A 13,110-nucleotide genomic window follows, 5' to 3' on the forward strand; every position below is an offset into this window, starting at 1 on the left:
TTGCATGTTCGAATTGGGCCTATATAGAGGAGGACAAAGGCACAAGGAAATTCATTGTTTTGTGCACAAATGTTTGTGACAAGACAGAGCTCACGAGTTTGTGAGAGAGCCTTGATTGTGGAGAACGTAGATTGTGTCCTAAGAAATAGGAGGCACAAATGCACTAGGATTTAGGAGTTGGTTGTGCAGAGAGGAGTTGGGTCCTAAGATTTAGGAGGCAAGAAGTGCACAAGGATATAAGGATTTTCCCTATAAAATAGGAGTTGTTTTGTGCTAGAGAATAGGGGTTGTGCACTAGGAAATAGGGACCTAGTGCATAAGGATTAAGGAGCCTCTAGTGCGCAAATATCAAGCAAATGTGAGCAGGGGATTGTAAGGGCAAGTCAAGGCTATTCAACAAAGGAATAATTGTGTGTTATAGGGTCGAGATCAAGTAGGATCTAGGCAAGCCAAGATCACTTGTATCAGCGGAGATTTGTGTGAAAAGCATAACACTTTCTCAAGAGACATTTCTTTGTAATAGATCGAACTGCTCAAGAACAATCAATAAAATAGCCACATCAAGCAACCAGGTTTCCCTGTTGGGTTTCCTGAGAAAAATAAGTGTCAATTTGTGCGTGTGTTTTTATCTCTGTGTTTTTTATCCACCGCTTATAAGTTGTTAAGAAGCTCTGTATTTTGGTAAAAGTTAACTAGATTTTAGTTCTCAGTGATTCACTAAGTCGTTGCAGAGTTTAATGGAAATTTAACAGGCACTAGTAGATAGCCTAAGGACAACATCAAATGAACTAGCTTTTTGCCAAGGTCAAGGCAAATCTAAACATTACAGGTAACAATGTTGCTAATGGATCTAATGGTGGTAACAAGAGTTTTGCACTTAACCCACTTAACCCAATGTTGGAAGTAAATGCTATCAAATTTTCTACTTTGCATTTGAAAGGGGAAGCGCGTGAATGGTGGTACCATGGATTGGTCACCTTGGGACATTCCAACATCACTTCTTACGAGGTCTTCATGCAAAGAGTGATAGACTGATTTGACAAGGATCTAGAGGTACACTTTAGAGAGCTAGCACAACTCAAGCAGACCGACACACTAAATGCTTACATTGAAGAATTTCAGCAAGTGGTTATGATGGTGACAAATATATTTGAGCAAGGGTTGGTCATGCTCTTCAAAGAGGGTTTAACCGAGCCACTACATGGGTGAGTCAAGGCCTTCAAACCCACCACCTTACAAGATGCCATTACCAGGACACGAGATATGGGAGACACTGTAACAAAAGTTAAATTTCCATCCAAATCGCTCATCCCTCCGAAGGCCAAAGATAAGAAGCCATTTCAAAGAGATGGGACTACAAAGGATAGGTTGGATTAGGAGAGTTGGAGAGAGTTGAGGAGAAAGAAACTTTGCTTCACATGCAAGGAACCATGGAACCAAGTCACAGATGCTTAGGAAAGGATAAATGTCCACTATATTGAAATAGTGTCTGACGATGATAATGAAGATGTTACAATGCCAGCACCAAGTAAGAAGTCTAGTAGTTTTGAAGAAGAGCAATCCTTTGAGGAGGCCAAAGGAGATAAAAAACCTCGTACAGGAATTAAGGGTGGCACTATCTCTGGAGTCCCTAAATATTACAGCCTCAGGGTCAAGGTGGTCATACAAGGGGCAACGATTCACAACTTTCGTTGATGATGGAGCTATGCACAATTTCATCGATGCAGCTTTGGTGGCAAGGAGAGGTATTCCCATAGAATAATTTGAGGGCTTCGACATGAGGGCAGTTGATGGGTACAACATGACATGCACACAGGTGATCCCACGTTTGAGTGTGACTCTAGGTAATTACACATTCACCGATGATTTCTACATAGTAGACCTTGTAAATACCAATGTTGTGTTAGGGGTACAGTGGTTGTACTCGATAGGAAATTCTCAATGAACTACCAAGTGATGGAAATGGAATTCAGGGCCTCGAATGGCAGTAAGGTAGTGTTGAGAGGTATGTCCAATGGTGGTCCTCAAATTATATCAGCTAAGAAAATGGAAGTGATATATAGGCACAGAGATGTGGCTTGCATAGTAGAATGTTGGATTACAAGACCAAGGTCGTCAGATAGCAGCCTACAGACCTATGAGTTCGGTACTAAGTACGAGAAGAATATTGCGATTGATGCGCTCTCCAAGAAACCAGCCACACCAGAGATTGGAAAGCCCACCTCCTAGTGGAATATTCCAAAAATAAGTTTGCTTGCGAATTGATGGACAGACTCATCCAAGATGACAGGTACAGAGTAGAGGATGAGGTCATTTTCTATAAAGACAAGATATGTTTGATCCCTGAATCTACACTCAAGAAGGAGATCTTGAAGGCCATAAACCACATCTAACAGAACACCCAAGGCTCTTCAAAACATATAGGCAGATCAAGGAAAGGTTCTTTTTTGGAAAGGCCTCAAGGATGATGTGTTGAGGCACGTAAGAGAGTGCAAGACTTGTTAGCAGAACAAGCCCAAGTGTACTCTTATAGGACTACTACAGTCTGGGCAAATTCCAGTGCTTACAGATGAGAATGCCAAAAAGAGAAGGCAATGCTTAGGAGAATTTTTTGCTAAACAAAAAAGAATTTAGCATTCAAGTAACTGAAGTACTGGACATCGTATGAATGGAGCATATGAAGCAACCATAAAGGCTCTTGTTTTCCCTTGTGAAAAACAGTCACCATGGATTCCTCCAGAAGAAGAGTGTAACAAGCCATGTGGTGTTCACTGCTATCGTCTAAGGGTTGCAAAAGTTGAAGAAACCAGTGGCACAAATTCACTTCCTAACATCTGTGAGGTAAAACATGTTCTTTCTATAAGCAATGATGTAAATAAGGTATGCACCCGAAGGAAATGTTCAACTAGTGGTGGTTTAAGAACAGCAAAAGCTCCTCAAACTGAAAGTGGTTGTTCAAATGAAAAGCCAGTGACTGAAAACAATTGTGGTGAATATGATGTGGGGAAAGACAACTCTGAGAAGTCTGAATCATCACATAAGGGTAAACAGAGGGGAAAACTTGCAGGGAGTTCAAAGAAAGATAATAAAAGGACTGTTGAACAAGTTTTAGTCTGTATGAGAAAAAGGAAAAAAAGGATGGCTTCAAACATTGACAGCATTGCTATTGGAGTTGATTCCCCAATTGATATTAACCTGAAATCAAACTCAAAAAAAGTTAATGCTAAAACATTGGGGGCACCGCATAAGAAGAACAACAAGACATCCTCAACAATGAAGTTTTTGAGAAAAAAGAATTCAGATGTCAAAGAGGATAACAATGCAAAAGATATGGATCTTCAGGATGACACTAAAGCTGACATCCAAGGTGCTACAACTGAGGAATCTTGTAGAAAGGATTCAGTAATTGTAACATGTGTCAAACAAGATGATTGTGGCTGGAGTGCAATTGAGAAAGGTTTATATGCAAAAGGTGTACAGATCTTCGGAAAGAACAGTTGCTTCATAACACGCAACTTATTGAATCGTCTGAAGACCTGTTCTGAGATAACAGAATATATCCATCGCAATGAATCCACCATGCAATGGGCAGCCAAAGATGGGCCAAATTTGCGGAATGATGGAAACGGAAAGGCTGATAACTATGAATGCAGAAATATGAAGCTTCTCCTAAAGCAGCAATAGTTAGTACTGCTTAGAAGGTCAGATGTTTATGGATGAGGAGCATTTTTAAAGAATCGTGTTAACAAGCATGATTACTGTTGGGAGTATAGTGGTGAATTGATTTCACATCAAGAAGCCGATAAGCAAGGAAAGATTTATGATCTAGAAGACTCCTCCTTCCTTTTCAACTTGAACGATCAATCTACTCTTGATGCATATTAGAAGGAAGATAAGTTAAAATTTGCAAATCATTCACCAACTCCAAATTGCTATGTAAAGGCGATCATGGTTGTTGGTGATCATGCCATGGGATCAGAGCACCCAAATTTGCAATTGTTTGAGGACAACCAATGTCGGGAAGGGGTACTGTAATGTCCTCTTCTAATTAGATTGTCCAAAGGAGAACAAAGTAGCCTATCCAACGCCATAGGCTATAGTCATTTATAAAGGGGGCCCATTATTCAATGTTATTGGGATAACATTGGGTAAATTAGGGTAATTGGAGGAAAACATGTGGTAAAACCAAATTTGGGGCAAAATGGAGGGAAACTTGTTAGCCCCTCAAATTAAAATTAAGAGGGAAGACCCCAAAAGGGAATCTATAAAAAAGAGAGGAGAATCATTTTTCTCATAATGGTTTGTGAAATTTCTGATTTGGGAGCTGAAATTCTTTGAGGGTTTTAAGGGTTTTAAGACTCCTTATCTATGATTGGTTTCAGTGGTGAAAGATTCTACCTTAGCAAATCCTCTCTCTTTATTCTGTTTTAGCAAAATTTCTAAGGCAGCACAAATACATCTCAGGCAATCAACAAAGACCCAACCCGAGGTAGCTAAGTCTCCAGCAGAACCAGGACTGTAGAGACATTAGGACAGTAGGCTTTTGTTGCTAGCCATTGTTGTGAATTTAAACTGTAGTGTGAAATTGGGAGGACTGTGGATCTAAACTCCTTATGGATTACTGAATTGGTTTCATGTGAATGAACTGTTGAATACATGGTTACACTATCTTATTGCATTTAATATTGTCTCTGGTTGCAAAAATTGAAAGTAAATTGTGATGCTAGGTATAATATAAACCTTGTCATGTGCTTTTTGCAAACCCTAAGGGCAATTTTAGGGTAAGGAATATTACACTGGTGACCTTTGGGCTGATTGCTTATCAATTATTACTTAGATTCTGCAGGTACTGAAATCCTTGCTGTCCTGCGGTGCAGATTTAAGTGACAACACTTGCCATCAAAAGCTAACCGCACAGGGATTTATTGGTTATCAACATTAATCGTGATGCAAGGAGTAACTCAATTAGTGGGTAAAGAACTATCCTCAGGAAATTCATATAAAGGACATTTAAATTAGATTCACTGACGCAATTAACTGCCATCAGCATTTTGCAGAAAAGGAGCCAAGGGCTATCCTATAACTAAACAGTTCCCCGACATTCACACGTTTAGTTATTTAAATTGTCAAATAGTTCGACTATTACATCTGGCTGGCACACTAAATACGGCACAAACATCTATGCCTACTCCATGAATCTGTCCTTGCCGTCCTTAGAATGCAATATCATTTGATGCAAATATTTGCCCAATCTATGCCAAACTCAATATACTAGAATTCCAGATATCCCCAAGATCATTACCAGAAACAAACCTGATTAGGGTCATCAATATGCAGCATAAACAAAATCGACAACAGCAAGATAGATAGGGCAAATAAGCTTCTTTCTCAGACAAGTTTATGTTAAAGTATCTTTAGTGAGCATGCGTAATCCCCCACAACATGCGCCTAAATCCTTGAAAGGGAGGAAATGTGTAGTGACACATGGATATACCAAAAAGGTGTTCTTTTCTCTGCCCCAATTGTCCCATAACATAACAAACTGAAATTTCACAGTAATTCCAATTGGCATTTCACGGTAATTCCAACTTGCCAAGTGGAATCACCTGTGTATCTGCTTCTTGTTCATGTAGATTACTTCATATGCCTACACTACCACACTAGTACCCAAGAAAAGTACAACTTCTTTTGGAAACAAATTATAAATCCAATATGCTTTCTTTTGAAGTCTATTGGTATTTTGCTACAAAACATACACATGCAAAACAAATACAAATTCATGTATTCGCAAAGATATACAACAGTGAATAAGAACGACACAGCTGGTCAAGAAACCAACTCGCAGCAGCAGTCATTAAAATTAAGAGCAGGGATTATGAAACAACCATGGCCAAACAATTCTACAAAACAGAAAATAGATAAAGAAATTGTGTATTATGTTGATTGATAGTGCAGAAAGAAAGTGGTCGGAATAACAGCACGTCTACATAGTGATCAATGCAATACAGGTGCTTCTTGTGATTTTGTAAATCTCACAGCTGGCAATCCTGTTGATTGTTGTAATTCACTTCATCTCGCATGACCTGTTGCTCTTTTCTGTGCAATCCAGCAAAGAAATGCGACAATGTCAGTATATATTTATCTAAATAATTTAATTGATTGAAAAAAAAAATTATTATTAGATCTGGAAAAAAAATCTCCACATATATTCCATGAGGTAAATCTTGAGGTGTAGATATATTCATGGTGTAGGCCAGTTGGTTTGTATAGAGGTAAATCTTGAGGTATAGATATATTTATGGTGTACGCCAGTTGGTTTGTATAGAGGTAAATCTTGAGGTATAGATATGATCCTGGTTAAAATTTCATGGTGGTTAAAATTTCGGATCATGGTTAAAATTTTATGGTGGAAATAAGGTAAATCTTCACATATGAGATGCAGATATATTTTATGAGGTGTAGGCCAGTTGATTTGTGTAGAATTTAGACTCTATTAGATCAGTGGTTAAAATCTCATGGAGGAAGGAAATGAGGGGAGCCATCTGCCGGGATAATAACTGTCCCATGAAGTGTCCAAGCTTAATTGCACATCAACATCCCACACATTTGCAGATCGCTCTTCCACCCAACATTGAAGCCAGTCATGGTCTAGGTACAGCTTAACTCGAAAAAGTGCTGATCCTGACCTAATCTCAGTGTATCTACTAAAAAAACATTGAGTCTAGGCTCAACCTAAGTCTGATTTAAAAATAAAAAAAAAAAAACAACCCAAAAAACAAAAACTTAGAAGCTAGCCCTGGCCTAGGCTCTCGAAAGAGGGAGAACTGAAAAGAAAAACCAGTATTACATATCCGTGTGCTGCGCTGGGCTACCTGATAACAATCGAGACATTCGGCGTTTTTAATCCATGGAATGCGCTGCACTTCCCGTGAACAATCATCACATACAAGCCGTGTGTTGCGCTGCACCGTTAATTCACCGCATTGGGTGCCTGGTACTGGTGGCAATCTTGGTATCTGCCTTGATTCTGTTGGTCTAGCACGTGCTGTTGCTCTTTTCTGTGCAATCAAACAAAGAAATGCGACAATGTAAGTATAAATTTATCTAAATACTTTAATTGACTTTAAATAATAATAAAAACAAATTTATTAGATCTGCGAGTATATACACACAAAAAAGGTAGGCCAGTTAGATTGTGTTGGGTTTAGACTCCATAAGGTTACTGGTTCAAATTTCATTGAAAAAAGAAATAAAGAAATGAGGGTGCTAGCCATTTGCGTGGATAATAATAACTATCTTATGAGGCATTCAAAACAAATTTATTAGATCTGCAAGTATATATACACAAAAAATGTAGGTCAGTTAGATTGTGTTGGGTTTAGATTCCATGAGGTTACTGGTTCAATTTTTATGAAAAAAAGAAATGAGGGTGCGAGCTATTTGCAGGGATAATAATAACTATCTTATGAGGTATTCAGGCTTGATAATAATAATTATCTTATGAGGTATTCAGGCTTGACTGAGCCTTCTCCATCAACATAAGGGCTGGCCTCAGCCTAAGCACAGCCTGGCTCGGAAAAAACATTGGTGCTGTCACGGCTGACCCTCAACTTAGGTTTGAAAAGAAAATGAGGAATCTAGGCATCTAAGTTTAACTGATCCTCACATAATTCTGTTGACAACATCATGATTCTTCCCTCCAACATTAAAACTAGATTTAGCTAAAACATTGAAAGTGGCATTCAAAAAAAACCCCAAAAAAAAAAATGCAAAAACAGAGACTAGATCAAAAATATAAAAAACTTCGAAGCTGGCCCCGTCCTGAGCTCTCGAAAAGGGAAGAACTAAAAAGAAAAACCAGTGTTCACATATCCGTGTTGCGCTGCACTACCCGTGAACAATCTTCACATGCAACCCGTGTAACCCGTCCAATGTGCTGCACTTCCCGTGAACATGTATCACATACAAGCCGTGTGTTGCGCAGCATCATTAATGGATAAGATCGGGTGCCTGGTACCCGATCCAGAGTACTTGAAACCATGTTATCCGCAGACCCCATAACTCTCGACGGTCCTGCATTGTCATCTCGTCCTCCTACAGTCTCGCGTCTTACAGTCTCGCAGGCACTGTGCAAGGCCTAGACATGGATTTGTTCATTAGTACAGTGTCAAGAACTTCGAACATACACCATGAGATTTGAGTATGTATACACAAACAATCTTTGCATACCTGTATGTTGGTAGACACCGTTACTGGATCATCAATAAAACCGGTACCTGGTATGAAACGCAGAGCTCGTTCAATCAACGCATCCTTACGTGCCATCACATCGTACTGCTTACCTACGTCCACCAAGTTGCAATTCAAAACCCTAGATGCAAATTTTTGAATTCTCAACGTTACTGCATCTCCCTTGCTCCTGCATTCGCCATTGCCATCATTGGCCATCTTTTGCTCGCACAAAAATCACCAGAAACACAGAAACCCTCCTCCGAAGGCCAAATATATTATCCCTTTCTTGAGCAAAGCCTTCGTTGTGCATCGCTCTGCGCCTCTCTTCGGTCTTGCTTGCCCTAACCCTAAATCCTTTACAGTGCAAGAAACCATTTGCTTGCCCTAGCCCTAAATCCTTTACAGTGGATGGAGCCATCGGTTCACACCTATCTTCGAATCAATGGTATAATTTTGTGATTGAGTACCGGTGGGTATGACTCCTAAACCTTCTCAGAACATGAACATGGTGGGTATGACTCTTAAACCTTCTCAGAAACCTTCTCAGAACATGAACATGGTGGGTATGACTCTTAAACCTTCTCAGAAACCTTCTCAGAACATGAACATGGTGGGTACGATTCCTAAACCTTCTCAAAACATGGACATGGTGGGTATGGCTCCTAAACCTTCTCGGAACATGAACAGTAATTTAGCATGGCTATGATGTAAGATATGATTAAATAAAGCTAATTTCAAGTTCAGAACAAGCAAAGTAGCAAGTAGCTATGCTGTTTAGGACAATCAACGAAGAATGAAGACATTACTATTTCATTATCAAAAAAGTAGCAACCATGGTTGTATTCTATTTTGTTTGGTTTGATGGTTATGCTTGCAGTTCAAAATTACTTGAAGATTTTTGAAAATAGCCCATACCAGCAACCCAGAGGAGGATAAGTTGTCGATGTTGACATTTCAAAACATCCAAATATTTGCAGGACTTCATTTGTTGCTGTAATAAAAATACATATGAGAAGAGAAATGGCACCTCCGTTGTACTCTACTAACCCTGGTGATACTTGATATTAAAAGTGCCGTGTACAAGGACTCCCGCAATTCTACTCTCTCTGGAAGCTACTCTTATGGAAAGTAGCCAACAACTGTCTCGTTACAGGTTTAGTAAAAGTGAAGTGTACAAGGACTCCCGCAAGCTGTTGAGGTTTAGGTTGCGGCTGTTGTTGTTGGCTACTCTCCTGAAATAAGAGTAGCTTCAAGAGAAAAGTTGAATAAAAATTCACCAGTTCACCTCCTCTCAACCCCTTTGGCGATCACCTATAACACAACCTACTTTTGCTTGAACACTCTGTGTTCTCATTGCAGAGCTCATCCCTTTGCATGAGAAGATTCATGACCTTCTTTTGCTTGAGCACGAAGATTCATGGCCTTCTTTTGCTTCAGCACTCTGTATTCTCATCTAAAGATACAGTTTACATTATCAATGTCATCCAGTTCACAATTTACATTATCTTTGTTGCAGATCTCATCTAAAGATACAATTTACATTATCAAAGTCATCCAGTTCACAATTTACATTATCAATGTCATCCAGTTCACCGAGAGCGTGAGCATATTTTAGGTATGCATATTTGTGTTTGTCCATTAGAGAAAAGTGGAGTATGGGTATTTCCATATGATTGTAAATACGTTTCGTTTGTGTATTTTATTATTAATATAATACTTACTTTTCTATGTTTTTATGTAAGGGCTTTATTTTGAAACTAGTGAAGAACATAAAGTAAATAAATCTATTTTATTCATAATGTTACTTCAAAATGGTATAACTTATTCAAATTTAGTTTTATTTATATTCAAACTTCACTTAATAATAATATTTATTTTTATGAAATAATAATATTTATTTAGTTATATTTATGTAAATTTTATTTACTAATAATATTATTTTTATGAAATAATAATGATTATGTTTTATATTATAAGAGGTTGTAGTTGTATTAATGGCAATGGAATGTAAAAGTTTTAAAAGTTGTTTTATAATATATTTAGTTTTTTCGAGGTTTTTTAAGTAATGTGTTATGAAATCATCTTATAAAAAGAAAGAAAAGATAGATGAGCGCCTTATAAATTAGCCTTTTCGAGGGGGCAACCTCCTTTACATTACACAAATGAACAATTCTTCGATAATACAAATGACAAGACCTTCTTTCTATATATAGGAGTCTAAGGGGTCATAATATAATCAGAGCCAACATAAAAATAATAATGTAAGGGCACAATAATAACAATAGTGGGCTTCTACCCCGGATGCGGGTGTTAGATGAACCATTAATGCCCTTCGGCCGCCGACATGCAAGCGGCGAAACCTTATGGCAACCTGTGCCTTCCCCCGTGGGAACTTAAGACAAGTCCTAGCGCCTCAGTCGGTGACATTAACCAGCTGGGAAAATTAAGATATTCGCTGCAATTTCCTAATTATGGAGCATAGCCCACTGCATTCCCCCATTCAGCCTCTCAATTGCTCTTACCTGCCTGTTGCAGCTGAGCCGAGCCTTCGCACCACCACGGGAAGACGTTGCAGACTCTTCTGTTGCGTCGACCTGGGCAATGGTCATCATTTTTCCTAGTCTTTTCTCTGCAACCTGCATTTTGAGATCCTAGCCCTCCGCTCTAGCGCGGATTCAATTTCTCTTATTCCTCTCAACATTCCCCCCACAGTTCTTGCCCCACCTCCTGACCCTGCTATTCATCGCTCGTTGCAACCCTCTCATCGGAGAATCATGCGCCAACATCATAGAATGCGGTGCAGGCGTGGTGGTAGTCGGGGTGGCGCCAATCGCCCTTCGTCTCTGCCCCCTTCAATCTCCACCTCCCCACCCTCGAGCCCTTCCACTTCCTGCTTTCTTGGCAGATACCTAGACACCTGCAGTGGTCGTGGTAGAAGAGGTTCCAGTGAGGCTCGACGTTTAGGTGGAATCACCCAGCATATCACTTCCACGGCTTCCTGCCAGCGAGCTCAATTTCGCTTCCGCTGCTCCATGGATAGGCCAATCATCATTGCCACCGTCACGGTGGATTTCCGTGAGGTAATTGACCCATGCCCTGAACCAGAGCTCAGCTCATAAATAAATCAAGCTCCTCCACTTCCAGGTAACTTTCAGGGGGAGCTAAGCTCCAGCCACCCTTCGAGAGACATGGACCATCCACCCAGCAGCCGTTAGTAAGAACCGAGAGGCCACACCACTCGCAAAGACAAAGGAATTTAGGTGGAGGACAATGCAGGTGGCAAGTGATCAAGTTCAGAAGAATATGGCTGCTGTCCGATCATGGAGGAGAAACCACCAACATCAACCACCTAGTTGCTGCATGCCAGGTCACGTGTCGGGTCCAGAATTCGGTTCTGTTTTTGTTCATTTTAATATGGTCAATTTTGAGTGTCGTGTCCAGCTCGGGCTCCAAGTTTCGGTTCTCATGAGTTGTTTCACTGTGGTGAATTTTGAACTTTACGGTGGGTTTACTCTGGTTGTCTTACTGAATTTTGCAGTCTTTTGGTTATAAATTTTGAATTCTAGAACTGTAACCACGTGGGTAAAATGAACTCTTCCTATCTCATTCTCGGGCTGGTTTCCCAAACAAGGGCATTTGCGATTTCAAGGCTTGTTGTTTAAAATGGTCATTTAGCTGACCTAGTAGCGCAGAGGTCGGTGCCTCTTTAGACATTATGTTTTTATTAATAGATCAGTTTTACTTAGAAAAAAAAAAATAGTGGGCTTCTATGGGGCACAATAATAACAATATAGGGACTACATGGGTACGACAATATAATAAGGGGGTTGTACTAATAACAATAAGGGGTTACACTAGTAATATAGGGACCTAACATAATGGGTGTCTAGACCCATTTTTAAAAGTTGTTTTTTGGAAGTGGAGTTATCAAAGTTCATCTTCTTTCAACTACATTAATACTTTTTTTGAGATCAACGACATCTTAAGATGATATAAATTTTATCAAAATCCAAGTTTTGGATCTAAAGTTATGGTCCTCTAAAAAATTACATTTCTTAGAGCCGTGTCAACACCCATACCATTGACATGTGGCAATCCTATCCCCCTCTGACACCATCATACAATGCTACATCGGCAACATGTGACAAACACATGGTATTCCTTTGCCCATGTGTCACCATTGCATTTGGCCACATCTACAGTTGGGCCGCTTTAGTTATGTTAATTATTCAATGACCAATATAAGCACCATGCTAAATAATACATCTCCCTTATGTTTTGAATCCAGTCTGGTGGACGGATCATTAGTTAATATAATCCTAATTGTTGTTGACTAGCATTATTGTTAATAGGGCCACTAGGAGAATTAAAAAACGAACCTCGCACCTTTATCCAACCTGGTTTATGAACATCAACTAACGAAAGCACCTCTGTTAAGTAACATTATGTTAACCAAGCACTAAGAAACCTTGAATAATTGGGCTACTGGGAATTCAAGCCACTAGAGAATTAAGAAAATAGCCTCATATATTTACTTGGTCAAGTTAATGGACGTCAACTAATGAAAAACAACTAGGCACCAGGAAGCCTAGGATGATTGAGCCACTAGGAACGTTGGCCCTTTACTTGGCCTAGTTGATGGACGTCAACAAACGAAACACACTTTATCAAGTGATGTTTTGTTAAGTGGGCCAACGGGGAAATCAATCACTGAAAGAAATAAGGGATAGACTTCGTAAGTTTATCCAATCTAGTTGATAGTTGTCAATTGCAAAACTCGTGGAATCTTTTTGTCACTTAACAAGTTTTTTTATCGCTCCACTGGGAGGTTTTAGATCACCAAGCCACCGAGAAGTTAGGCAAACAGGAGAAAATAAG

At 39.5% G+C, this 13,110-nt stretch overlaps 2 protein-coding genes across 4 annotated transcripts; one reads left to right on the forward strand and one right to left on the reverse strand.

Moving 5' to 3' along the window:
* Window positions 1-2,664: 2,664 nt before the first annotated feature.
* LOC149209772 (histone-lysine N-methyltransferase CLF-like) lies at window positions 2,665-3,684 on the forward strand. Its single transcript, XM_089398738.1, has one exon. The coding sequence runs from the start codon at window positions 2,665-2,667 to the stop codon at window positions 3,682-3,684; it is 1,020 nt and encodes a 339-aa protein (XP_089254864.1).
* A 1,777-nt stretch (window positions 3,685-5,461) lies between these two features.
* On the reverse strand, window positions 5,462-9,860 carry LOC149209773 (uncharacterized). 3 transcript variants are annotated; one of them, XM_089394318.1, is made up of 4 exons: window positions 8,230-9,137; window positions 7,892-8,137; window positions 6,873-7,058; window positions 5,462-6,096 (listed from the first exon to the last, which is right to left on the reverse strand). In XM_089394318.1, exons 1-4 carry the CDS (start codon window positions 8,446-8,448, stop codon window positions 6,070-6,072), a joined length of 678 nt encoding a protein of 225 aa, XP_089250444.1. In that variant the 5' UTR covers window positions 8,449-9,137; the 3' UTR covers window positions 5,462-6,069. The 3 variants fall into 3 exon arrangements, 1 of the variants encoding a protein (XP_089250444.1); XR_016252250.1 differs by lacking the exons at window positions 5,462-6,096; window positions 7,892-8,137; window positions 8,230-9,137 and adding exons at window positions 9,148-9,223; window positions 9,280-9,860; XR_016252251.1 differs by lacking the exons at window positions 5,462-6,096; window positions 7,892-8,137; window positions 8,230-9,137 and adding exons at window positions 9,148-9,223; window positions 9,260-9,860.
* Between the last annotated feature and the right edge of the window lie 3,250 nt (window positions 9,861-13,110).

This window comes from Pinus tabuliformis, chromosome 1_2 (genome assembly GCF_031772625.1).
Source record: "Pinus tabuliformis cultivar Carrire ecotype Pingquan chromosome 1_2, CPIR1, whole genome shotgun sequence".
NCBI classification, from domain to species: domain Eukaryota; kingdom Viridiplantae; phylum Streptophyta; class Pinopsida; order Pinales; family Pinaceae; genus Pinus; species Pinus tabuliformis.

Coding starts and splice junctions, on each gene's coding strand:
- LOC149209772 (XM_089398738.1), top strand. CDS start 2,665: ATGAATGGAGCATATGAAGCAACCATAAAGGCTCTTGTTTTCCCTTGT.
- LOC149209773 (XM_089394318.1), bottom strand. CDS start 8,448: ATGGCCAATGATGGCAATGGCGAATGCAGGAGCAAGGGAGATGCAGTA. Junction 8,138..8,229: donor CGGTGTCTACCAACATACAG/GTATGCAAAGAT, acceptor ATCCATGTCTAG/GCCTTGCACAGTGCCTGCGA. Junction 7,059..7,891: donor CATGTGAAGATTGTTCACGG/GTAGTGCAGCGC, acceptor TTGATTGCACAG/AAAAGAGCAACAGCACGTGC.